Source organism: Natrix helvetica (assembly GCF_964273705.1).
Source record: "Natrix helvetica genome assembly, chromosome: 2".
Taxonomy (NCBI): domain Eukaryota; kingdom Metazoa; phylum Chordata; class Lepidosauria; order Squamata; family Natricidae; genus Natrix; species Natrix helvetica.
In genome coordinates this window covers 162,721,110-162,749,061 of record NC_138552.1, presented here as the reverse complement: position 1 = coordinate 162,749,061, position 27,952 = coordinate 162,721,110, and the positions used below count along the sequence as shown (strand labels likewise).

The 27,952-nt window shown below is 37.5% G+C and overlaps 1 protein-coding gene across 1 annotated transcript in view; it reads right to left on the bottom strand.

Moving 5' to 3' along the window:
- Positions 1 to 27,952, bottom strand: part of PRIM2 (DNA primase subunit 2) — a 95,907-nt gene that overhangs the window by 22,593 nt on the left and 45,362 nt on the right. The window contains exons 8-11 of the mRNA XM_081942585.1: positions 19,447 to 19,514; positions 17,470 to 17,542; positions 15,922 to 16,107; positions 3,640 to 3,766 (exon numbers count right to left, since the gene is read on the bottom strand). Of these exons, the coding sequence (XP_081798711.1) occupies positions 3,640 to 3,766; positions 15,922 to 16,107; positions 17,470 to 17,542; positions 19,447 to 19,514 (454 nt within the window). The remainder of the gene's footprint in view (positions 1 to 3,639; positions 3,767 to 15,921; positions 16,108 to 17,469; positions 17,543 to 19,446; positions 19,515 to 27,952) is intronic.

Sequence of the window (27,952 nt, the reverse complement as noted above, 5' to 3'; positions counted from 1 at the left end):
TGCCTTTTTGGAGTTTGCATACTTGCCTGTGCTTGCCCTTTAGGCTTTGGCTTTAAGTAATAAACACCACCAATCAGCATGGTTTCAGCAACAATATCACCATCTTTAACTAAGTAACTTGCTTTTTCGAGGTGGTGAACCTGGAACTTTAACTCTCTAGACAAGTGACTTTGACTAAGCAAATTACTGGTTGCTGAAGGTATGTAATAAACATCAGGGATGTGTGTATCGAGCTCTTCAATGTAAACAGTTCCTTTTCCCATAACCTTGCAAGTGTGGTTGGTGAAGGAATACAGTTCTCGATACTCGGGCTCTGGTTCGCCCATCTCTGTGAAAAGTTCCCTTCTGTGGGTAACGTGCACAGCTGCTCCACTGTCTAAAGTCCACAAAAGACGTCTGTCGAACTTTGGATCAGGTTGTGGAACGTTGGTTATGGCCAGTGTTGCAAGTGGAGCTTGTGAATCACGCCTTGGACCACGACGACCTTGTCTTCCGCCTCTACCTCTGCCTCTGGAATCTGTTCCTCTGGGCTGGTACGTGGCGGGAGCTGGAACTCGTTGGGGACAATCCCGGGTGTCATGTCCCACACGGTTGCAGGTGTAGCATTTTGGCATCCTTGGAGCGTAGCCTCTTCCTCGGAAGGGACGTCTGGCTGGAGCCTTTGGTGCTGGAGGTCGTTGTAGATGTGGGGTAGCTAACCTGATAGCTTCGTCTTCCACTAAAAGTCTGCAAACGTGGTTAACTGTGCGTTGAGCAATAGGCACGTAGTTAATCTTTGCAACAGCATCTTTCCATTCATAATTCAATGAGTTAATGATGATGCTAATCATTTGGATATCATCGATTACATGGCCATTTTGTCTCAATTCACTTCTCATTCTTTTCAGTTTGGTCAAATGTCCACCAATTCGTTCACCAGGTTTCAACTTCGAACCATGGAACTCAGACATGAGCAAACATGAAGATTCAATTGAAACGGGCCTGTAGCAATCTTCCAAAATAGCCCATATTTCTTGGGCAGTTGCATCAGGTGGAAAGATACCTTGGATCTCAATTTCCATTGACATGAGTAAAGTCGTGATAGCTCTGTTTTCGAGATCTCTTATCGCAGGTGTCCAGGGCTGACGGGGAGGATTAAAAACCATGGAATATGTGCCTTCTCTTCGAAGCAAGAGCGCAATTTCACTGACCCAGGCTTTATAATTCTCTCCTGACTCCTTTAATTTGGACTCACCAGTCAAGGGGGTGACTGTGAATACCTGCTGAGGAATGATTTGTTGCTCTGGTTGCAAAGCTGGTTGTTGAACCAGGGGATGCTGGGGTTGCATCATTGGCCTTTGCGTGGCAACATCAAATTGGCTTCCTCGAATTCGCCTTTGGCTTTGCCTTTTTCCATCTAGGGAGAATTCCACACCGCCAGGGGGTGTTGAAGACTTAACCTCTGGAGACAAAGTTTTGGCTTCTAAAGGACTCATAGACATATCTCTGAAAATCTGGTCCAATTGCTTAATCTTTTGCTGTAATAATTTTTCTCCGCCAGCAGATGGCAGTGCAGCTTCACTTTTTGGCTGCCTCTCCTTTCTATACGTATGCTGAAGTTCAATGGGCTCAAAGGGACCACGTGACCTCGGTGACGTGTACATGTCTCTTTGTTCTAATTGACCAGTGAACTCTGTGGGGTGTGTCTTAGGCTGTTGTTTTGAAGAAGACAAGATGGCGTCCTCAGACATTTTGGGAGTGGGGGAGCTTCTTCTACTTCGCCTTATCTCTTCAAAACACACTCTCGCCTCCCTAGCATATTTTTCTAAACGTTCTATTTGATATAGATAGCTTTGCATTTCTTGCTCATCTGGGGAGATGTCATAAACTTTGCTTTCTGCGTGGGAGGATTTTAACTCTGCCGGCAGTTGCCATTCATCAATCGTTTGATAATCTGCGAGGGTCTGGGAATGGAGTGGCTCTGGCAGAGTGGGAAGTTTTGGCTTGGCCCCCAAAAATTCATAATCTCCTGGAGATATTTTAGGAGGAGGAACCACTGACCTCGTTTCGTGGATGTCGCGTCCTGTAGCTCCTTCTCCCATGTTTGGCTCGGCACCTGAAGGAATTTGTTGTTCCTGAAGCACGTTTTGATCTTGCTTCTCTGTGTCCAAGGGAGCCTCCTTGTCAGAGGAAGCTGATCCATCTGTGCTTGCCCCATCTTTCTTTTTCTTTTTTTTCTTTTTCTCCGACATTGCTAATTAGGCTTAGTCGGTTATCTTTAGATAGCATGAAGGGAAAATACAGCCATAAATTGTAACCATCTCAGCTGGTATCATCAAAAACCATCCTCTGCTACCAAGTTGTCAGGGGAAAAAACACCCTGTTGGAGATCAATGGACCGTGGCTGATTCCCTTCCGCATATCTTTTGCTGATATTTAGAAAAGAAATAGTCTTTAAGAAAATATTCTAATTAATAAACAAACTTTAATAATAAAATAATAAAAGTAAATGAAACAGAAGTAACTAATTGGTTACATTTTGATAATGAAAGCTACGTTTGCCAAGTTGGCTGCCGAACAAAAAAGAGAGGAATTTTGGAATGTGTAACGCGTGCGCAATAAATCACTTTCAGATAAGAACCCTTTTTTGTTTTATGACCTGCGCAATAAAGCTTTCTTAGTTTAACTCTTGAGTGTCAATTCAGGCAGTTCAGGCCTAGCAAACTTTTTAACATTGTGACAGTCTCTTTAGTCCTATAAATATGTATCCTAAACAGTATTGGTGGCCTTCTAATTCTACAATCAAGCCTAAATGACACTGAGGAACATAGAAAAAAATGAGGAAAAAATTAATTATAGTTATTTACCCATTTTATAAAAGAAGAAATACATTTATCAATATATTTTCTTCTTAATACAATTTTCTAGACACCTAGGTCTATACTCTAGGGCAGAGGTGTCAAACTCGTGTCATTATGTGATTATGGTGACATGATGTCACGTGACGTCTCAGGACTTTCCCCCCCCTTCACTAAACTGGCCGGGGGCGGGGCCAGCACGTGACGCCTCCAGCCTGCGAGTTTGACACCCCTGCTCTAGGGTATTGGATTTAAATGACTGGGAAGAAATAAAAGACAAAGTAACAATTCACTGTAATTGGCAAGTGACTTCCCAATGTTCAGAGAAAAAGGAATCTCTTAAAGGAAAAACTAAACATTTGGAAGAAAAACTGATTGTATGTAATTTGTGGAAATGTTATTACAGTGCTCCCAGTTTCAATTCTAGAGACAATGAATCATTAGATTGATAACATCCCATAGATTCTGGAGAGTGTCTGGTTGGGGGGGGGGGGTTGTCAAATGATTTATAGCTCTTTGACAGTTTGCTGGCAAAGAAGAAGTGCCGAGGCACTTGTTGCTTTGAAACATTGTGGGGATGAAAACAAGCAAAAGAAGAAACACAGCAAGGCTCAGCAGAGCAGAGACCGAAGGAACTTCTTTTGTCTGACCTGGTTCAATAATAAGACAAATTGTCAGAAGAGGAGCCGCATGCTCGACTTGACAGCAAAGGCTGCCTTAAGCCACAAATCCAACTTCTGCCACTAATACAGCCAACCAATCCATTGGCTTCTAAAGCTGCCTGTCAGGAAGAAGCACTCACCGTGATAATCCCCTTGGCCTGGGAGATTGGACAGGATAATTTTCATGCAGCTATATGGAGTATAATCCGTTCTCTTGCCTTCTTTTCCATAGCTATGGCGGATGCTGTAAGCATATCCTTTATCAAACTGGAGAGTGAAAACAAACAATAAAAATAGCAGATGTTTTAGAACTGAGAGAGGGTGTAAACTCTATGTAATTTTAGTTACCGTGGAGGATGAAATATTGATGCTTCAAGTCGTCATAACTATTAAAAGTTTTACAAGTAGAAGAATTCTACAGTTCAATAAATTTGAATCTATGTTACCGAGCACTTGGCAGAGAGTTTCACCTGATAATTTCTGTAGGACTTTGCTTACAAAAAAATAGAATTGCGGGGTATTTTTTCCCCTCAATATTGTCTTTAAATGGAGTTACTAAAACGAATCAAAGGAAACAGAAGGAAACCAGTTTAGTTTAAAACAGCCTTTCAAACTCTAAAAAGAAGCTCTTGTTATGAGTAACAAATGGCATATTTTTTTCAATTAGCTCATTTTGTAACTGTGGTGATTAAGATAAGTTCCTACATAATATTAAAAGCTTGTATTTATTTCAAAGTATTTTCTAGTAGATAATTATTGTTACAATTATGTTTATGGCTTCCCATTCCAAAAGATTCTAAGTGGTTTACAATAACAAAATATGCAACTAAAAAATTACATGACAACAAAAGAGGAGATTAAAAAGCAACTAAAGCAATAAAACACACTATCCCCACGCCTAGGAAGAAAGCCATCTAGTAAGAAACATCTGGAAGCCCCGCAGAGTTGGCATTATATTCATGGATTAATATATTATATATTTATAATATATTTATGTATGTATTATATACATGGAATTACTGTTCCAAAGAAAAGCATTAATGGCAGAGAAGATAAATATCTAGGCCTTTCTCTCTTATTATAAAATTTAAGAACCTATGACTTTTACTGAGTCACCAGGTGAGTCACCAGGTGATTTAAACCAGGTGTGTCCAACTATGGTTTGTGGACCACATGCACCCCTGGATAGACAGTAATGTGGCCCATAAAACTGTAAACTTTTAACATTGTTATGTAATTTATATACAGTAACTATATTATATCTTTTATATGCGGCCCAAGACAATTCCTCTTCACTCAAGGCGTCCCAGGCAAGCCAAAAGGTTGGAAACTCCTGGTTTAAAGCAACACTATGAAGATTTCAGTCTTACAGTCTATTCTGATTTATGTTTTCTCAACAAGCACCTGATGCCAAAGGCACACACATTTAAATAAATAAATTTAAAACCAAAACTGTACAAAAAGTCAAGACTACTTCCAGCTGAAAGCAGTTAACTTCTACCTCCAATTCTGCAAAGCATGATGGTCTTCAGAGGTTCCATGGCTCTTGTAGCACAATTCTGAGAATGTTTACTCAGAAACATACATACACACACACACACACGCAACTTATTTCCAACAAGTATGCTTTTAACTATACTTTTGAATATAATTCAGCATAGTATATAGTAAGTACTGTGATTTGATTCTTTCTTCATTGAGTGAGGAACCTTGAGGTGCAGTGGTGTACCAATGGCCACACTGGTGAAGAGCATCCTCCATCTTATGAGCCAATGTTAAATAATTTAGAGATTTTCATCAGATTTTAAAGAAAGGTCTTCCCCCCAAAACAAACCAAGACAAAGCAGGTTACTGGAGTTTGTCAGAGGAGTTCCATAAGAGGAAGAGCAGAGAGCAACCAAAGAAGCTGTGAATTCTGAGGGGTTCTATGCTGTGGTGTGAGAGCAAAAAAGACCACTACTGTTGATTACCCAGCAGAGTAAGGGCAGAGAGTCTGAATAGCGCTTCTGCATTAGCAGAGACTAAAACAGGGATATATAAAGCAAGTGGGTTCTAGAGAGAAGCCAATAAGGTCGATCAATCAGAATAGAACTGGAAGGGAGTTGGAGTTCTTCTAGTCCAACTCCCCCTCCCTGCTAAAGCAGGAGACCCTATACCATTTTGAATAGGTGACTGTCCAGACTTTTCTTAAAACCTTCAGTGATGAAACACCCACAACTTCTGACAGCAAGCTGTTCCACTGGTTAATTGTCCTCACTGTTAGGAAGTTAACAGAACTGAATTAGGAATGCTAATAGAACTGAAATGCCCTTAAGGGTGTCCTGCTTTCCAATCCAGCAACTCAACCACGACATCAAGCTGGCTCTAAGTGCGTGCAAATGCAGGATTAAATGACTAATGCTCCAAACACTACAATTAATTATACTATCACATTATAAAAAGGATATCCTAAATGAAAAGGCCTATGGCATGTAATAGATAAACACTTGTACATTCAAATTAATAGGCAAGCATTTATTAAACAACTTCTCCTATTCAAAGTGGCTTGTGATAAGAAACAGCAAAATGTAGTTACTTCTCTGCTCTTATCTTATTCTCCAACTGTTGTTCAACAGCCCTATTTAGGATGATTTGCTAGGGAGAGACAAGCACAGGGTCATCTGCAGGGCTGCTCCGATTTTAACTACTAGGCAGATAGTAATTCAGATCTGCTCAGAGCTGGACAGAAGACTCAAGTGAAGGCTTTTTGTCCAAAGGGCATAAATAAGCATGTTTCTAAGAGATGAGGAGAATCGAAGGAGAAAGGCAGTTGTCTACCATTCCTGTAAGAAAAGGGTGGGAAAAAGTGAAGAGAGATGAATAAAGGAATGAGAGTAAAGAATCAGAATGAAAGACAAAGTCTCAGTAATTATTTTGCTACCACCTCTTATAAAACTGGAGAAAGAGAATGTTGGTAGTGTTTAATACAGTACAATCGGGACTATTGAATGAAGGAGCCTAGTGCTACTAATAAAACTTGAATTAACCAATTTTTATTAAATTACCAAAATCACTAGGCATAAGAAAAAAAAACATGCTTCAGCAGCTATTGAGTTAGCAAACTAGAAGTGATTGAAAAGTAGCAAACAATTACTGAGGAGATTTCAGGTGCATAGATATTATATTTTGAAAGTAACTTTAGTTTGCTTGCTACAATAAACTAAAAATACTTCGAAAGTTGCATTATAAAGATTGTCACTTATCAGAAGAGTGTTTCCTGTAATCCCTCTCCAAATTATAGACTTGAATCCAAATGTTATACATCTCTGGACTTAACTAGAAATGGAGATTTCTTCTAGGAACAACTTTTTCTATTACTAGAGTTAGGAGATCTAATGATGTTCAAGTAGCCAAATGATAAGCTATTATCGATATCTCGGCAAACAAAATTGTAAAATTATTGCCATCCCATTTTAACTTTCTGAGAAGTTGGACATTTGTTTGGCAGCTCATAATTTAAGATTCATGTAGAAGTAGTAAAAGAAAAGCTAGGGTGTACATTGTATTTTTTAGTTTTTTTAAGATTGAAAATCGTGCCATAATTTAAATGTTTGGTAGAATTGGATTTTTGTTTCTATTAAGGGCTAATCAATTCAACATCTAAAATATAACTCCCATCACACTTCCTAGCAATTATTCAGAAGAGATGTGCCTCTGACTTTCACAAGTTGGAAGAATTCTACATGCACATGTAATTGATTCTGATAGAAAGGCTTTCTTTTTTAAATAAGAGTTTCCATATGGTGCATTAGAAGACGTATTTTGATACAGCATTTATTAGCAACAGACATTACTTAGTTTCATTATTCAAGTTAAGGAAAACTGATGGGTTTTAAATTTTTCATACCAGACTCTTTCTTTAACATAATTAGAATAAAATTACACCATTATAAGCTTGAAAAACATACATTAATAAAATTTCAAAGAAAATAATGACTTTAGTCAGTGGATAGCAATGAAATTTGGCACGATAATTTAGAATGCGCAAATATTTCACTTCAGGAAATGATGAATAACTTTCAACACATACAGTATACAAAAAATAGGAAAATTGTTTTCTTGTCATTAGATACCATTTTTTTGCTACTGAGTTTTCTGGTTGAGTTTTTTCAGAAGAAGCAGTTGGTGGAAACTTGACTTATTCTAATTCAGGAAGGGTATTAAAACTTGTCAAATGTTTAAATATTTCTCAGAGTACCGTATTTTTCAGAGTATAAGACACACTTTTCCCCCCCTAAAAGAGGCTGAAAATTTGGGTGTGTCTTATACTTGGAATGTAGCCCCACCCACCCACTGGCCCCCACCCTTCGGCTTCCACGCATCCTCTTCCTCACTGCAGAGATTGCCACAGATAACAGCTTGCATTTTCGGGCTCCGCACCTCGCATTTTGAGCCTCCAAATGCTCCGTTTGAGACCCCTTCAAGGCTGAGGGGATCAAAAGAGCACATTGCTGCCAATCGCCAACTCCGTGCACCACGTTTTTGATCTCTGTGCATCGTGTTTTAGCCTCTACATGCCCCATTTTTGGCCTCTGCGCATCGCGTTTTCCGGCGGCGACAGGCAGCGATGTGCTTTGGTGATCCCTGTAGCCTTGAATGGGTCTCAAACAGAGCGTTTGGAGGCTGAAAATGTGAGGTGCCGTGGCCAAAATGGCAACCCGGAACAACTGTTGCCTTGTCTTACTGCTTCTGTGCTTCGCCTGCTTTACTAACTGGAGCTACCTCCATCAGCTGTGCTTTAGAAGCTGCCTATCAGCCCTAACATGCATACTCAACCAACTGAACAGGCTAAGGTTGAATACCTGGTAGGCAGAGGCAGAAATTTTTTCTCCCTATTTTTCTTCCCAAAAACTAAGGTGCATCTTATACTCCGGAGCATTTTCTACTCTGAAAACTATCGTAAATAGTTAAACAATAATCTGCTTTTAAGGAACATTCTTAAAAAAGATGGCAGAGAATTAAACAGAGTCATCAGAAACAGACTGTATAGATGGTGTCACTAAACAAGATTTAGATCAAATGACAATGGCCTATACTTCTTAAGGCACTCCTGGGAAGAGATGGACTGCATCTCATGATGACGAGGAAGTGCCTGGCAGACAGTACCCAGTCTCATCGGAAGAGCCTCACAAGAGAACAAAAGGGCCAAGGTAGCAAAAACTCAGAGGGGAACATGCAACCAAGGATTAAGATCAGGTAATTCAAACATAAAGAGAGAACCTGGAAGCCAAGAGTTTCTCAGGAAATTACAACAGAAAAGTCTGTAGGTACTGCCACTCAAAGCCTCAAATATTTACATATAATGCACTGAGTATTGAATTAAGCAGGGAAAATTAAAGATTCCAAGTCAGGAATACCAATACAATTTGATAGTCATCCCTGAAATGGTAGGATAATATCTGTGATTGGCGACAACATGCCAAGCTACAAGTTGCTTAAAGAACAGTCCCACTATAATGGTATGTGAGAATGACTTGGGGAGTCCAGAAGAGTCCGACATGCAAGTTTTTGTTACAGTAACCTTACAATAATTGTAGGGTTATTACTTAGGGTTTATGTTTCTTGTCTAGACTATCTTGAAGGGCTGACATCAGCCTTCCAAATCTGGAAGCACTTCTCCCCTCCTCTATTTTTCTTTTCAAGAAAATTAGAGAAGTTCCTTTCCAAGATGCTTCCCATATCCCTTTTCCCTCTGTGGGCTGAGATACCTTTTGCATGACTGTTATCTAGGCTGGAGTTCTTCCTGCTGTCTCCCAAGGTCATCCCCACATTACAGCAGGTTGTCAAACTGGATTTCTTCGAGGGCTAGATTGGCATTGTTCTCTGAGGGTGGTCGGAGGAGGGGGTAAGGGGGGGGCAGACACCTCCTGCAGCATTTTGCTGGCCAAAATAAGCCACGGGGGCCCACGAGTGGCCCATTTTTTGCCTGGACAGCCTCCTGCAACACTTTGCCAGCCAAAATGGGGTGTAGGAAGGGCAGCGTGCAGCACACCCTTGCCCCATTTTGTCCGGAAAAGTGTTGCAGGTGTCTGTCCAGGCAAAAAACAGGCCACGCGGGGACAGCACACACATACCCCATGTCCCATTTTGGCTGCCAGAGGCACCGTGGGCTGGTCCTTTGCTATTTCCAGGCCAGCTCCTCAGGCCAGATTTAAGCACCCCACAGGCTGGATTACCGCAGTCCTTGAGTTGGCCCGCAGGCTTTGAGTTTGACACCCCTGCATTACAGCAACAGAAGACTGAAAATGTTGCATGATATAAAAAGAAAAATACATAGTTGCATAGAAATCTAGGACCAGAGTAGGGAAATCCCCTTGAAAGTGTTTGGATAAGAATAAAAGGAATGAAACAAAAATGATATCATCACGGGAGTTTATTATAGACTACCTGGGCAGGCAGAAGACACAGATGAAGCTTTTCTGCATCAGACAACCAGTCTTTCAAAGAGACACACAATCCCGATAATGGGGGATTTCAATTATTCTGATATCTAAAGGGAATCCAATTCTTCCAAGTTAACTTTGTTAACTCCAACAAATTCTTGTCCACTCTTGCTGTCAATTTCAGTTGGAAGAAGTTGGAAGAAAGAACAAGTCTGCTATCTGTGCCTAATCCTCACCAACAGGGAGCATTTCAAAGAAACAAAACTGATTGGTATGGTAGAGGAAGGTGATTGTGTTATCCTTGAATTTATAATACCCATGGAGGAGAAACTGACAAAAGTCAGATTTGCATATTGCATTTCAAAAGAGCAAATGTTGATAAGCTTCAAGGGAAGATAGGCCAGATTCAATGGCTTGAAGTTCTTAAAGGAGAAACATGTCTAGGAAGACTCGAAAATCCTACATAGTAAGAGCATAATTATAAACAACTTTTATGAGAAGGAAACAGGACTCCAACACAACCAAAGCGTATACACTTGGAGTTCTTAAAGATGTGGGACAGAGAAAAAGAAAGATCTGAATAGAAAATAGAACCCTAACACAAAGCCGTTTCAGGAAATTATAGGAATATCCAGTGATAGGATTCAAATAATTTAACAACCGGTTCTCTGCCCTAATGGTTTCTTTCAACAACCAGATCACCAAACTGCTCAGAAAGTAAACAACCAGTTCTCCCAAAGTGCTGCGAACTGGCTGAACCCCACCACTGGGAATATCAAAAAGATAAAAACTCAGAAGGCGATGAAGTTTCTGATTGATACCCAAAATAACAAAAAAAATATTCTATGAATATCTTGCAAACGAAGGTCAAAGGGAACACAGATTCATTGTAAAGACAAAATGGTAAATTGTCAATGGGAACAGAGTTAATGTTATCCTCAAAATAGCATGAAAAAATAAATAAATTAAGAAAAACTGCATGAAGGGGTATATGGGCCTAGTTAAACTAAATTGTTGTTAAGGGTAGAAATGTATAGAGAGGTATTGTGAATGGCATTGGTCTAAACTCTTTTAGCTATGCTAGTGTAAAACTTTTAATGTTTTCTTTTTCTCCTCTCATACTTTTATTTCGATTGACTTATTACTTTTACGTTTTTTCTGTTCTCTTGCTCTTCGTATAACAATGCTTATCCCGGCAGACAATAGCTTAGTATGTGGCTTTGTTACAAAATCACAACATGCATCCCCCAATTTGCATTTATTACTGCTTATGTTATTAATTTACATTTTAAATATCATCTATTCATATAGACTCTAGTTGGTTAACCAATCAAAACAGCAACATGAAATAAAAGCAGCCCTAAAGTATAAGTCTGACCTCTTATTCACAACAAAACAACTCTAATGGACACCTAATTATCATTGGATCAATAACTGAATGCCCTCTGAAAAAGAAATGCTCTTTTTCAGCACCTTTCAGAATGCAAAGAGTTAAACATTATTTCTATAACAGGTAGATTTCTTTAGAATGAAAACTGACTAGATATTTTAGTAGAACTGTATTAAATATCATATGGCAGTTTTCTCATAGTTATTTAACCATGAGGTTAAGTAACTATTTCAATTAGTTGCAATATATACATATATATATATATTTTAGAAAAAAAACCAGGTATAATTTAACATGCATCTACATTAGCTACTGGGCCTAATTAAAAGTACACCACTCTTTTAAATCCAAATAATTATAGTCCTCTGACAGCCAGGTTGGTATAGTAGTTAAGGCATCAGGCTGGAAACCTGGATATCACAGTTTCTATAACAAAATATAACATAAATCTATACTAGATTTTTTTATAATAACCCTGATCTAAATGCACCACTGAGAGCTAGTATATATAGCAGTGGTTCTAAACCTTCCCAATGTCGCAACACTTTAATACAGTTCCTCATGTTGTGGTGACCCCCCAACCACAAAATTGGTGTCTCGGTTCCTAAGACCATCGAAAATATGTTTTTTCTGATGGTCTTAGGCGACTCGTGTGAAAGGGTCGTTTGACCCCCCCCCAAAGGGGTCCCGACCCACAGGTTGAGAACCACTGATATATAGGGTATAGTGATTAAGGTATCATACTAGAGACTGGGAGACCATGACTTCTAGTCCTGTCTTGAGCACAAAGCCTTGGGCCAGTCACTCTCTCTTAGCCCTAGGAAGGAGGCAAGGGCAAAGCAGTTCTGAAAAAATCTTGCCAAGAAAACTGCAGGGACTCATCTTATTAATGTATTTTACACTTTAGCTAAACCAGAAGTTTTTTAAGGTCCACAGTGTCAGCTTTCTTCAATAACATGTGTATATATGCATTTATGCATACAGTATGCATATTTGTGTGTATGTGTATACAGAAATTAAAATGCCAGGATTTTATATGAACTGTCCAGAAGACCTAAGCACTTGTTGAAATTTACCAAAGATCCTGAAAAGTAACCTTTTAAAAATCTATCAATCACAGATTTAACAGCACCAATATGGAAAAAATGGCATGCATTAATCTCTGGCAAGAGGACTAGAAGAATATTCAAAATAATATTTTTCAAATAACAGTTTGGCTCATAGTTCAGTTAACAGATGAAATGTAGTTCTTTTAATTAACAGCCCTTCCTGTTAATTACTGCAAGTTTGAAGATAAATTTGCAGAAACTAGAGAGAGAAATTTCGTTTAAAGAATCTGTTGTGGGCGAGGAGATGTGTGGCATTTCCCCATTCTATGATCTGGTAAAAACAGAGTTTTCCTATATTATCCATACCTCCAGAATCCTGACCACGGAATAATGAAAAACCTCACTGCTGACTGAACCAAGCCTGGGATCATTTGAAATTCCTTATGTGAAACATTTTAGTTTGCTTACTTGAATCAGTCATAAAGTCATAAATGTATAGTTAGGATCAATACAGGCAGTTCTCGACTTGCAACCATTTGTTTAGTGACTGTCTGAAGTTACAATGACACTGAAAAAAAGTGACTTATGTTTCACATTTATGACCATTGTAGCATCAACATGATCAAAATTCAGAGGCTTGGCAACTGGGATGCATTTATGATGGTTGCAGAGTCCCAGGATCATGTGATCACCTTCGGCAACCTTCTGACAAGCAAAGCCGGATTCACTTTACGACCATGTTACTGACTTAACAACTGCAGTGATTCACTGAACAACTCTGGCAAGAAAGGTCATAAAATAAGGCAAAACTGACTTAACAATTGTCTCGCTTAGCAACAGAAATTTGGGGCTAAATTTGGTTGTAAATTGGGAACTACCTGTATTACTTTCTACAGTATTCTCAATTTTTAATTGCTTGCCTAATGTTTGTACCTACATTGGATAAAGAATCCTTTTGAATAGAGGGAAGATAATATGATTCATGAATTACAGTATGTGCACCTTAAGGCACCCAGGTACTCTTTTTTGAAGGATGTATCTGGAAGACAATATGCCTTATGTGAAATCTTTATTTCAGAATAATGGTAATGCCTGAAGTAGGTGCTGGGCCATATATCAAGCAGTATTAAGTATAGAGTATATATAACTGATGGATACTAACAGCTGAACAAACAAAACATTATTTTGATTAGGGTTGTACATTGCTTCAGATTAAAGGGCAAAAAATCCTTCAGATTAAAGGGCAAAATAAGGCAATGTGAATAGACCACAACGTAAAGGGATTATACCATTTGTTAGAATTATCTGATTGCCTACTCTGATTTTAATTGTTCATTGTTTTATGGATACTGGCTTTACAGGTATGTTTTATGTTTTGTGCTTTTTTAAAATATATATCCTACATTTGTATTATACCAATAGAAAGATTGGGTATCACTTCAAGAATATTTAATTTAATCTGGAGCTGAAAGCTTGCAAATGCTTCATGCCAACCGAGGAACTAAAAGAATACTTGAATTGAGAATGTTCTCTCTTGGTTTGCCATGTATGAAATTCCTAGCAGATGTGGCACCCTAAGGAAGACATTTCCACTAGATTTTAAATGACAATCAGAAACATCAGGGAGCAAGTACTTTGCTAGACAGCCATGACTTAAGTTAAAAAAGAGGTCTGTATGTCATTACAACTGAACTTATTTGGGTAGTAAACCAGCAGCCAGGGCACTGCTTTTGAAAAAAGTCTAACTGTTCACTGTAAGATGTTCCTTTCAGCATTTTATACCAGTTAGAATATCTAAACCTGGAGATTATTTTAGTTTACTCGTCAAAAGTTACCTCAAAGACTTGATTTTTTTAAAATTTCAAATCTTTTAACTACTGAACAACTTGAAATTGTAGATTACTAGAGAAGCCTGAAATTGCTAATTCAAAACACATTGTATTCTCCAGAACTGGCAAACAATTCTTATCTCCTGTAAAGTTAGAGAACCAAAGATAGTGCGTGGTGATAACAATAAAATCCAAGCATATTTGTCTGCCAGCAGAGTGGACAACTTTAGCAGCACAGATTCTCCATCCATCCTGCAGTCCATCTAAGATTTCTTAAAGACTGTTTTGAATCACTGTATTGTTATTATTATAAAATGTTCTTTCTTTGTTGTAGCATTTCCAATTTTTAGGAAGAATAATAATTATTTCTAATTGTATTACCAGAATGTTTGAGTCCAGATGTATATGGTTGTTTTATAATGAATAATCTCAGTTTTATGAGATGTATTTTTTTTAAACACAAATTACAAAATTAACACAAATTACAGAGCGGAATTTGAATGTAAGAATCAATTCTTTCGTGTGGCCTATAAACTCTGTAAATAAGAGGAAGGAAGGAAGGAAGGAAGGAAGGAAGGAAGGAAGGAAGGAAGGAAGGAAGGAAGGAGAGAGACTTGCTATCTACAAGGCCACATTCTTTGGATTATCTTTCTATTGAGGTCAGGAAGAGAAAATTGTTGAAGATTCTTTCGCTGGGGGACAATCACCTTCATCAGGGGTGTCAAACTCACGGGCCATGAGCTGGCTGTGTCACGCGCTGGCCACTCCATGCCCAGTTTAGCGAAGGGGGAAAAAGTCATGATATGTCACGTGACGATGCCATGATAATACAAGTTTGACCCCTCTGACCTACACAGATCTCAGCAAAAGAACCTTCTTGGCAATGATTGTCTTTGAAGCAGATGACTCCTTGATATCCAGCCATCCTCCACCTTATTTGGCTTTTGAAGGGACCTGAAAGGACCTGCCACAAAGATCAACCTATTTTCCAAAGCACCTGAGGGCAGAGCAAGAAACAATGGATGGAAACTAATCCAGGAGAACCAACTTAGAATTAAGGAGAATTTTCTTGACAGTGAGAAAAATTAACCAGTGGAACAGCTTGCCTCCCAAAGTTGTGGATGCTCCATCACTGGAGATTTTTAAGAAGAGATTGGATAGTCATTTTCCAGAACACTATAGGACCTCCTACTTGTGCATAGAGTTGGACTAAAGTCCCTTCCAACACTGTTATTCTGTATTCTAAAGACTCGGCTGTTTAAGAAGCCATTTGAGGATATGGACATTTGGTCCAACACTGTGCAATGGCCCTGTTATGGTTTGTGGGAAGTCCATGTTTTAGATTTTTTAATTTTAATTTTAATACTTACTGTAGCGTTCTATAAGCCACTTAGTGTCTCTGGATATCAAGCAGTAGAGAAGCATTAGTAAATAAATAAAATAAATATTGGCATCACTACATCATTGCTTTTCAACATGATAAATAATTCCTATTTTCTTTTTGTAATCTTTGTAAACATAAAGTAAACTAACCATACAAACTTATAATGAGAAAATAATCCTGATGAGATCCAACTGTGCAGAGGGGATGTGAAAGCAACTCTGCTTTTGTCTTTAGTATTTATGTAAACGAAACAGATGTTTTAGTGTGCACGGACATTGTTTGTGGACTCTAGAAGTGGTCCGAAGAGAACCGTTAAGAACTGAGCATTGTTCTCACCAACCCATTTACCTTGTCTGCGTCTACTTTTCCTCTGATGAATTCAGACCTCCAGAACTGCAGAGCTTGCTCAAGTGTTAAGCCAATGCCTTTGAGAAATAAGCCATATTGCATACGGCCTCCATGACGGAGATGATGGTTATCACGCAGAGCTTTGTGGAGCTGGCGCATGCAGAGAGGAAATGATTTAACCGAAAGCTGTAACAAGAAAACTTGGATTAATGATCTGCTTAGAGTCTGTATTTTGATCACCAACCAGAAAGGTGAAGAGTTTGAGTAGAGAATATTTGCATACAGTAGACTTCGGGGACAAAGGAAAAACTCTATTTCACAATTTCAATATAGTGTCAACATTTAGTTCTAATTTTTTTGGGCAAATTCAAGAATAAGTGGAAAACAGATGTTAAAAGGTATTAAAATTGTATTAATTACAGCAAAAACCATAAATCAATATAAGTAATTAATCTAGAGTCTCATTCTATTTTGATAGCATCTTTACTATCCCTCCCTCTAATATATTCTAAATTAATATCACAGATGTTAGTTATCTGGGGCAATTTTTCTGTTCATTTAAAGCTGTTTACCATGTTTACTTAAAAGGAAGACAAGGCTAAATTTGATTGTCTACCATCAATGCTAAGAAACCTCATAGGAAAAAAAAGATCAACACAGATAAACATTTCTGTGTATTTCTATGTCTGTCTTTCCTACTTTGTCAACTTTTATATCACTAACGTTAGCCAAACCAACTCCCGGCCTCCATATACGTGCATGCAATATACCTATATTTGTACGTATATCCATTCCAAAAGAGGGCAGGGCCAACACAAAAATATACATTTTTCTTAGCTGAAGTAACAACCGCTAATTAAAATTGATTTCTTGTAAAATAACACCCCATCACCTGCAAATACTAACCATTTTGTCCCATAGAAATGCATACTACAATATATACACATATACTCCTTCCTCCTTCCAACAAAAGACAATAACAAATATTGGCTGATAAGAAATATGAACTAGTAGTTTTGAAACCAGACATAGTAAGTCCGAGAGATAATTTTTTCAGGCAGCCAAGTAGGGCGTGGTCCTCTGACTACTGCAGGAAATTGCAGAAACTTGAACTGCAAGAAATTGAACAAGGGAGAGGAAGGGATGCTTGGGTGATTGAAAAGGTAAGTGGATAACTTTGCTGGTCTATTACTATACAGCTGCAGCTGAGGAAAGGTGCCCCAGTGATGATATTTTGGTTTCCTCTGTTGCCAGGGTTTAGGGTTCAATGCCTGAACCCCTCACAAATGGGCATGGGTTCATGTGAAAGGTTTGCTTTACTTATGCCCCTGAGTGTTAGTCACATTCTCTTCTTGTTTCATGTATTTTAAACCTACTTACATTCATGTAAGCATACATTGTTCTATGAGTTATGTTTTATTCTTCAATTCTTTATATATGGACCATTGTAGTCTCTATATGAATGTTGCCATCAATACGTTTGAGATACCATGAATACAGGCAAAATTATTCAGTTTAACTATAGTGAACCGGAGGCAATATACTTACAGCATCAATTTGTTCCAATGAAATTTTGCCCGCTGCTTTTTCAATATTATAATCTGGACCAACATATGCATGGCTATGATATGGAAAACGAAGAAAATAAATAAATGTTATTTGTTGAATTTAAAAGGGCATTTTTATTGTTACCATGAGAATGAAGGGCCAAGTATTTTTGTTTACATAGATTTTAAAAATATTTCAAAACTAGTCTTCAAGAAATAAATATGACTTTAAAATAATTCTTTCACTTTGGAGAACTTAAGACTTTTTCTTGATATAAAACATTTCTGATTACCAGAATAATTTATTTAGAAATATGTTTACACTTAGAAAAACATTAGGTTTCAAGTAGAAGCAGATTATTTGAACTCTATTGAATGATTTGAAAACAATTGTTGAATACTTTTTTTGTAAAATTCAGATATAACCTCTCAGATGTTTCTAATTAAGGGAGCCATAGAATAATAATCTTTTCTCGAATTTTTAAATTGATTATATTACTTAGCAATATGAGGAACTAAAACACAAAGATAAACAATATGCAGCTATAGTTCCATTATTATGTTTTTCAAAAGGTTTTGAGTAGAAGGGGACATAAACCCCCTTTTTCAAGGGCAAAATATAATTTTGCAAATGTGAGCCAACGATTACCTAAGGGAGAAGTCTGAAGTGTTGACTGGAAACAGATGTTGTATGTCAACAATATTGCTAATTATCCGCCATGGCACATTCATTATGTAAAAACACTCAAATTACTTCCTCGTTATAGATACAAGTATTGAAATAGTATCTTTGAAGATAAAGTTGCAATGAACCCATTGCCAAGTTAACCATTCGTAAATAAAAAGCTTATTAATATCTGATTTATTCTTTTTTCCTTTAAAACACTTTTATTGCCTTCCCCAGTAAATTCCATGCTTTGCATAGTCTAAAGAACAGCAGACTGCTCTTCTGTAGATGAGCTCCTCACGCACCCTGTCCCCAGGATTAGATTATTCTGCAAGCAGAACAGTTGGACCTAGTTATGGGAAGAAATAAAAGAATCCCATTCAACCTTTGGGCCAGAACACAGGACCAATCGGTCCATTAGGCACAACATCTAGACCAGCGATGGCGAACCTTTTTTGGCTCATGTGCCATAAGAGGGGGAGCGCAGAGGGGTCGTCTGCGGGCATGCCGCACCCATAATGAAATGTGCTACATCCCCCCAGAGCACATGCACGCATGACAGGTGCGACCTGCCCACTTTTTTGCATGCTTTTTTCTCCCTCCCCAGGCTCCAAAGGCTATATAGGAGCCTGGGGAGGGCGAAACTCCCCCCCCTGAGGCCCTCCGAAGGCTTTAGGAGCTTCCCTGAAGCCTCCAGAGCACAAAAAAATGGCCCTATGGGCAAACCGGAAGTTCGGGAACAGACTTCCGGTTTGCTCATAGGACCGTTTTTAGTCCTCCAGAATGTCCCTAAAGGCTCCAGAGGGCTTAAACCGGCCCTACAATCAAACCAGAAGTCCGTTCCTGAAGTTCTGGTTTGCCCGTAGGGCTGGTTTTTTGCGCTCCGGAGGCTTCAGGGAAGCTCCTGAAGTGTCCGGAGGGCCTCCAGGGGGTGACGGGGAGGCTGTTTTTGCCCTCCCCAGGCTCCTATAAAGCCTCTGGAGCCTGGAGAAGGCGAAAATGGCTTTTAAAAAGGCTGAACTCAGCTGGCCAGCGCACGCACGCATGCTGGCCAGCTGATAGGGCAACGCCTCGCCTGCCCTAACAAATGACTCCCGTGCCATCTGTGGCACACGTACCATAGGTTCGCCATCTCGGACCTAGATCCTACAAAAATGTCTTCACATTTTTTTAATGCGAAAGAATAAAAATAAAATTCCCTCAGCTACTCAAAACAGACCTGATTTATACAAATGAGTTAGACTGTGGGCTTTCAGAAGCAATAAGCCCCGAAAGGTCCACTAAATTGAGGTTCTACTGTGTTTTCATTACCTGAGGTGATTGAGCAGGGGTTGAAGTCTCTCGTCAGTTTGTACGACAGGCAGGGATCGTGCGGTTAGCTAAAAATGAAAAAATACAAAAAGTCAGAGGAGCAATAATATGCTCATATGCACACCCACCCACCCACACAAACAGACGTGTACAGTGTTATCTATGAGACAGAGATCTTATTTCCTAACTCATCAACCTGATACAGAGCATCAGCTTTTCACTATGCCTTTTATCTTCACTCTCTTTCCTGCTCATCTTGTCAAGAAACAACAGACAGCGCTTTTCTGTTATTGTTAACATAATTCCCCTCGTGAAAGTCGGCCTGGGACTGAAATAAATAATTTGTCCATTACATCCCATATAAGCATCTTTGTTTACCATTGATGCAAACAACAATATGCATTGTTAGTACTCAGTAATTTATGATGGACCAGACTGATGCTTAATAAATTGGATTTGGACTACGTACTAGTACAAATCCTTACCAGTCACATTAGTAAAGACGGATATAAGAGATGCCTCTGTTGATTGGTTTTCAGTACAAGTATGTTGTGCTTTTCAGTGCTGATCAAGTTATTCTGATTAAAAACAAGACAAGCAAAGGAGAAGCTTGACCATTAACCATTTTCTTTGATAACTGACAATCCCACATTTTATTATGCATTTTGTTCCAAAAAAGAACAAAAATGCAGTGTGCTGGAACAATATTCCTGCATTTCACACTGATCTTGTCAAGATAATATATACACCATGTCTGTTACAAAGTCAGAAATTCACAAATCACAAGAGAGACTACAACATCAGCACCAAATCCTGTTAAGCAGCAATTATGATAATGAGATATCATGTTTCAGTGTGATAATTTCTTTTTTCTTTTTGTTAAATGCAAAGAAAAATAATACATAAAAATGCAGTTGAATTATTTGCACTGTTATTTCAAATCTTTCTTCACTCAGGAGATAAGAAATGCATGACGCTAGTATTGGGAGAAATAGCCATCTGGTTCAGTTCCAAGCCAGGAGAAAGACATTGGAAACATGGAGGCTGATTGAAAAGATAGTTTAATGATGAATAGAACCACTTGTATGGTTCTGGGCAGAGGACATGAAGTTGAGAGAGTGAGAGGTATGTATACCTTCTCTTGAGCTTTGCACTTGAGCTTCCTGTTCCTGTTCAAGAACATGTATTCTATTGGCTGTTGTCAGACTCCCATGGCGCCATGTGGGGTCATGTTTGTCTGAGTCAAGTTTGGTTGAAATTTGTTGGGTCATCACCCAACAATGTCCTTAGGATATTGTGCAATGTAGTGAGCTCTGCTACTAGATAATCCTATTAGGTCCTGAACGGTCATGTCTTAATCCCATCACCCTGGAGCTGAAGGTCTTTTGTCTTGTAGCTAGACTGGCCCAGTCCTGCTGGGGCTATTAAGAATGACTTGGGGGCTCCTTTCTGTCTTTAAAAATATGTTTCTCCTTTAGGGAAATATACTATTCTAGCTTTTTAAATATTTCCCAAAATATTTCATTCTTCTAGGAGAAGTGTGGGTGCTACCTTTGTACACTAGGAAATTGTGGATTTCCCCCATTCCTAAAAATATAAAACACAGGGTTGGGGTGGGGGAAGAGGACTTAAAGCATTTCCTCTTCTAATTGTTCTTCCAGATTCTGTTGTTGTTGAAATTATTTTTATTTCTGACATCATAGACACAGAATGAGAATGGTCTCAGAAATTTACCCACAGATCCTTTTAGATATTTCATGTCACATACATTCTTCTGCTTTATTCAAACGGGAGCAAATAAGCCTTTGCCAAACTCACACCCACCTACAAATCATGCTGGTTTGTAATGTTCAGCACCTTAGCCGGCACAAGTGACTTGGCTTGGGGCAATCGGAGTTGAGGTAAATCACAATTGCAAGATTCTCCACTGGAGCCAACTCATATCCAAGGATGTGCTAAGCATTCTACTGTCTCACACAAGAGTTACGTCAGCAAACACCACTCTTCAGCTTTCAGTTCTTGCAAATAATTCCATAGTTTACTTTATTGTGTAGTTTCCTTAAGTCAACAATATGTAACAAACTTTCTTTCTCACATGCATATATTTTTCAGTGACCTGCTGGAGAACAAATATCTGGTTTGCACATTCCCTGCCAGGCAAATCCCCACACTGTACCTAATATCTTTTTTTAAAAAAAATCACTTCTCGTGTCCTTTCAATCAAAATGCTGCCAAATATTTCCCCAGGGATATTTAACTATGCCTCTTGTAGTTTTTGCATTCCCTTGCTACCTTTTCTTTTGTATAAAAGAATAATGACATTTTTTCTACCATTAGGGATATACCGGTATATAGTCTTCAAATATATATTTCTATATAGATATAGATATATTTAACAAGTCTTACAACCCTCTTATAAGTATATTTAACATTTCTCTGGTTTCAGCATCTATGCCTGCAGTCTTACTATTTATCTATCTTTTCACAACATTCATGATTTCTTTTCCTGCTTGTCAAGAACAGTTTAGCCTCTGGGATTACTTTGGACCAGTTGTTTGTTGTTGTTTTTTGTATAAAGTTTGCTATTACAATGAAATGTTAGGGCTGGGAAAATGCAAGCTCCTCTGAATTTCTGGGAAGGATAGTAGTATCTCCCAAATCAGAAGGCATTAAAAGAAAAAAAAACATAGATAAATTTAATTGTACAGAAAACCTAGAAAGAAATGAGAATTTGTGATAGGAATGTGCTAATCAAGTCTATGTCTGTGTGAATGTGAGAGAGCAAGCGCATGTACACAGACACATGCATAATTTATATATATGTGATTGCACTGTTGAAACTAATTTGCCTGCATGTAATACTTGATTTTAAAAATATACAATTTTCTATATGTGTTTACAAATTACATCTTCTTCACAATTCATGCTCCAGGCTTAAAATAAATTTAAAGAGCCATACAGTACTTTTGCCCAACAGTTAATATGCAATTTTAAATAGGTCACACTGAGTGATTGTTTGGCATGTAATACCAAAAAATGATTGATCAAGGAACAACTACTTTGTTAATGTTGAAGCCAAATGTCACAATGCAAATGTTATGCAACCAGGGAAATCAATATTAGACCACGGTTTTGAATGCTGGAGTGCTGTTACAACTAGATAGTTGACATTTCAATGCTGATCCATTTTTTTGAATTTGATTTCAACCTTTTAATACCTTTTTGTTCTTGAGAAATACTGAAAATTAACCACAAGAAAAAAAAGATGTATTTTAAGGCTATGCATTTCTAGATACTGTTGCTGAACTTCCAAACATACTAATAAAAGTAATAGTATTCCCCTTTAAAGAATTGTCTTGGGTTTTCTTAAAGGAAAACCAGAACTTTTTATTATGAAGATAAATTGGATGGTTGAATAAGCAGCTTTAATACAAAGTCAAGAAGTATTCAAGCTTTGGTTTCTGCTGTCAATTCACAAAAAAGATCAGCTGTCTGGCGTACATGAGTATAATCTCAAAATCTCTCTTTAATCCAGAGAGAATTTTCAGCAGTCTGGATGCTAAATCCAACTGCCTCCTATTGTGAGCATGGTGTCAGTTTGTCATTCCCTCCCAATTCCCTTAATCTCTTGATGAGTGGCTGACTCCTCTATTAACAAAGAAAAGAAAATCAATGCATTCGAACTTTCTACAAATGCAAATCGGAACAGAAGCGTAAGTACTGAGACAGAATTACTAATATTATTCCATACAAAATTATTACCATTTACAATTTAATGATGACTGAGTATTTCAAAATAAAGGCTTAATTCCTAGTGGGTTTGATATTTGAGCCTAAATCAGCAAAAAGTTCCTCCTTGTCCTGTATTAAAAGATTCGGAACACAATTATTACTTCACAGCCGCAATATAAACTTGTATTACTAGACCTACCGACAGAACAACCTACAGGAGAAATCTCATTATGAACAAAAATTGCCTTCCATTATTATATTTCCGTGACACTCTTTAACATGCTACAGAACAATTTACGAATTAACATTCTGGACTATACCCACTGCTTTTCTTCCAATCTGAAAAAACTCTTACAAAGCTGGCTGTTTTATAACTCTATTTATTCCTAATAAAATTATTCTTTTGGATTTTTTATTTTAAAGTCGCTGTAAATACATTTCCTTAGAGCTTTAATTTTAAAAAAAATCATTGCAAAGTCTTTTTTTCTTCTTCTATAACTGGGTATATGATTATTCTTGCCCTGTTTTCATAACTGCAGACTTGCTGTAACTTACAGTTGCTAAAATTTCATTTAGCTTGTGACAAGCTAGGGAGGGAGGGAGGGAGGGAGGGAGGGAGGAAGGAAGGAAGGAAGGAAGGAAGGAAGGAAGGAAGGAAGGAAGGGAAAAGTTTTAAATTTTGGAGTGTTCAAAATACATTGATGCAAAACATATTTTATTTTAAGAAGCAAGGATAAATGGGAAGATATTTGCTAAGCCAAGGTCACAACTTGTCATTTCAAAGAAAGTAAATAGTTACTAAGATATGTTGTCTTATTTTGAAATTTAAAAATTTTATCTGGTTGTTTCTAGCCCCAGTACCAAAACTAATGATTATTTTACGCATGACAGAAGACATCTTTTTCCTCTTCACATGTAGTAAATGTATGTAGGTTTAGAAAACTAAGCAATTATTAGATGCAGATTCAGTCTGTTCTTTTCCACAAATGTCTTTACCATAGGGTTTTTTTTTAAGCTTCCATCTAGAGCGATGGACACAGCAAGTACAATAATTAACATAGGTTCAGGAATTTCTTGTATGCGGTTTGTCACAACGAACACATTTTGTTCTGAAACTGCCTGTGTGATGGACAGTGAAGTAATACAATTTGCATTTAATAGATTTAAATAAGGCTGAATAAATCTTCACCTTTATGTGACAAGCAGTCAAGACTGACAAGTAATGGAAGGCAGGTAAAAGTAAATGAATAGAAATTTGAATTGCCCTTGCCACTTATCTTGGTCTCTCGTATGTCGTGAATCCAGCTCAAGAGGGAGGCATCTTGAATCTCACTATTCAGCCACTAAATGAAACTGTCTCCCTCAAAATGATAGCTCCACTACAGCACTGATACGTATCCTCATTTTAATTAACCTAATGGTCTATTCACCCACAATACTTGGAGGTCTTTTTCATTACCCTGAATTAACATTTTCTTTCCATTAAATATCAGATAAAAGATACCAATTGCATGCCTGGTTTACAATTCATTTAATCAGCACCATTTTTTAAAACTCAGCAATAGCAACATACTTAAAGAATTCAAGGACCGGAATGTATAATGGCCAGATTACTAATAAACCAAAAAGAACACAAAAGGAAAGAGACAGACACTGAATCTTATTACAGAATACTTTTTTGTTAACCACGCTATAATTCTAAATCCATTATTATTCTAAAAGTATACAATGGTGGTGTTATTTTAGTAAATAAACTATTATTGCAGTAGATGTGACATTCAAAAAAAAAACGCTCAGTTTTTGAATACTTTAAATCATTTTTCCCTCAAAGGATATGGAACTTTTTCTAATGAGGGTTTAGATTTTTTCAAGTATGATGTGATTCTCAGATTCATTATTACCTAAAAATAATAATGTATTTTTCATCTTTACCTTGCTTGAGTTGTCATCCTGCTTTCCAAAAATTCCTTGCCGTTATTTTGCACCTTACTTTAAATATAAAGTAATATTTAACAATATACTTTAAAATTGGGCTCATATGATTCAGAAGAATCAAGAGGGTGCATTGAAAAATACATTAGATACACAATATCTATCTTTTCTCTAATAGCATCTAATGTTCTCCTTCCAGAATTGATAGGTTCCCATGCAACAGTGTTTTCCAACCTGGGCAGATACCAGATCTATTAACTTGAAGTCCCAGAATTCCAAAGTAGCACAGCCATTTGCTGAGAAGACTGGGAATTGCTCAGCTTAGGAAACATTGCTATGAAAATTTCCTTAGAGATATGATTGATATATATCAGACACATTTCTCTTACTGTTTTTAGATAGTTCAGACTTCCCAGGGATCCATCATCATTTGCCATATCTGATAATGGTCAAAGAAAGACACTAAACTGTGAGTATCTTCATATGCACATTATAAAAATATCTTGATAAGCATAATAGAATATAATTCTTTATTGGCCAAGTGTGGTTGGACACACAAGGAATTTGCCTTTGGTGCATATGCTCTCAGTGTACATAAAGAAAAATAAAATACACTCATCAAGAATCATAAGATACAACACTTGGTGATAGTCATAGGTTACTAATAAGCAATCAAATTGTACTAGGAAACAAATAAAACAATATAAATTGTAAAGATACAAGCAACATGGTTATAGTCAAAAGTGGAAAGAGATAGGTACTAGGAAGGATGAGAAGAATAATAGTAATATAGTATTAGAAAATAGAGGATGAAGATTATGAACAAAAACCAATTGCATTTTCTTTGCTGTAATACTCTGGTTCAGAGGAACCAAAGGACCATTCAGGCTGGCAATTGGCACAAAGATGAAAGCGTTGTTTCAAATTTTGGAAAAGCTAGTTGAATTCCTTACTCAGGAACTTCAGTGAAATAATGCTATAGCTACAAATTAAGGAGACATGTACTTGGAAATCAGAGATGTAATTCTGTCTTTCTCTGCAACTTATGAGACTGGCTAAAGTGGTAACTCACTTGATATAGTTCAAGAAATAATTATTATGAGCCAGCAAGCAATTTGTCTCATGTGCAAGGATACATTAAGGCCATTTCTCTCGTCAAAAAAGTAAGAGTGGTAGTCCAACCAAGATAAGAATTGCCTTTTAATTTCATTGCTTCGGTACAGATATTTTAAATTAAACATCAAAAGAGTGATAATTTAAAATAGATATCAAAGTAATATAGTGTGACAAATATTAATACATTTTTGTTTGTTTCACAATTTTTATGCCATTGGATGCAAAAATTAGGTCATTCATTATAACATTTATTGATATGCTGTGCATTTCAATGCCACAGAATACACTGTGGAGAGGATGGTTACTGGTGGAGAAAATGGACTAGATAGGCTTTGTAGACTGCATCCAGTAGCATTCCACCTGTGGTCCAATGGAATGCAAGAGTGAAATTCTTGCAACATACTTTAAAGTAATATTTAACAATATACTTCTTTTCCAGTCCCAGGTACATCAGCTAGGATTGGAGGATAGTCTAGATGCCAAAGTAATGTGCTTGTATATATGTGTTGGGGAAACTTCCAATAATATGCTTGTGTAATGTACATATAAAGCCCTTGGTCTGATCCAGCCTATTGTCTTTATGTTCTGGTGTTATTGCAGATGAAGGGGAATGCTGCATAAATAAAGTTTTTATTGACAACCCCTGATAATCTATTTCCTGTTCGTTCAAATTCTCCAGCATATTCCTATACATATTTATTCAGAAAGAAACTATTATACACAATGGCATGTTTCTAGACAGGTTCATAAAGCTGTGGGTTTAAATATATATTTTATATCCTTGAGCGCTGCTTCATCCACTCCATTTGGCCCAGTGAGCTTTTAATACCCCGAGATATTAAATCTTAAGGTAATAACCACAAGTTTCATTTATTTTTATGATAGGTTCAATAACCTGACTCGCAAAAGATGTTCTGGTCACAGAGCAATGTTTCCAAACTGTGCTGCGGTGCTCCAGGGTGCTGCAGCAAGCTCACTGGGGCACTGTGGGACATTTTATATTTTTGAAGAAAACACAGCAAGACCCAACATCTGTCGGACAATGCACAAAGTATTTGCTTGAGGGGGTTCACAGTTTTAGCCTAAGGGCTCTATGAAAAAAATTACCGAGGCACCAAGTGTGTTATAAACCGAGAACATTTGCCATAGAGCATAATTTAAAAACCATAATAGCCGGGTTCATACATCAAGCTGAATCAAAATTAAACAAATCACTTTATATGCAAATGAAGCCACTAGCAATAATAATTAAATGCTATAGACACAATTTTGATTTTTAAAAAAATGATAAAACAGTTAAAATCACATCAACTAAATGAAACTGAAAAGGTCTGGTTAAAAAACGGGTTTTAAATCTTTTCCTAAAAACACTTTTTTTCTTTAAAAAGGTCAGTCATATTTTCCATAAAAGGCTCTCTCCTGTGTGCTGGACAAATAGAACTTGGAAAGTGAGTGCATTTTTAAGAGGATTTCAGACAAGCTTGTACTGAAATACACTCTGCCTAACATAATTAAATATCAGCCACTTTTGCCTGTAAGGTCAAAAACAGAAACTTAGATTGTGCCAGGAAAATAAGTGACAACCGGGGTACAACTTTCTAAGGTGCATGTAATGCATCATAATATTTATTTTATTTTATTTTTCGTCAAGCATGAATTAAATAACAGAATCAGCAAAAAACCACTTCTATTAGTTGAAGCTTGCAGCCCCTCTAAAATGATACCC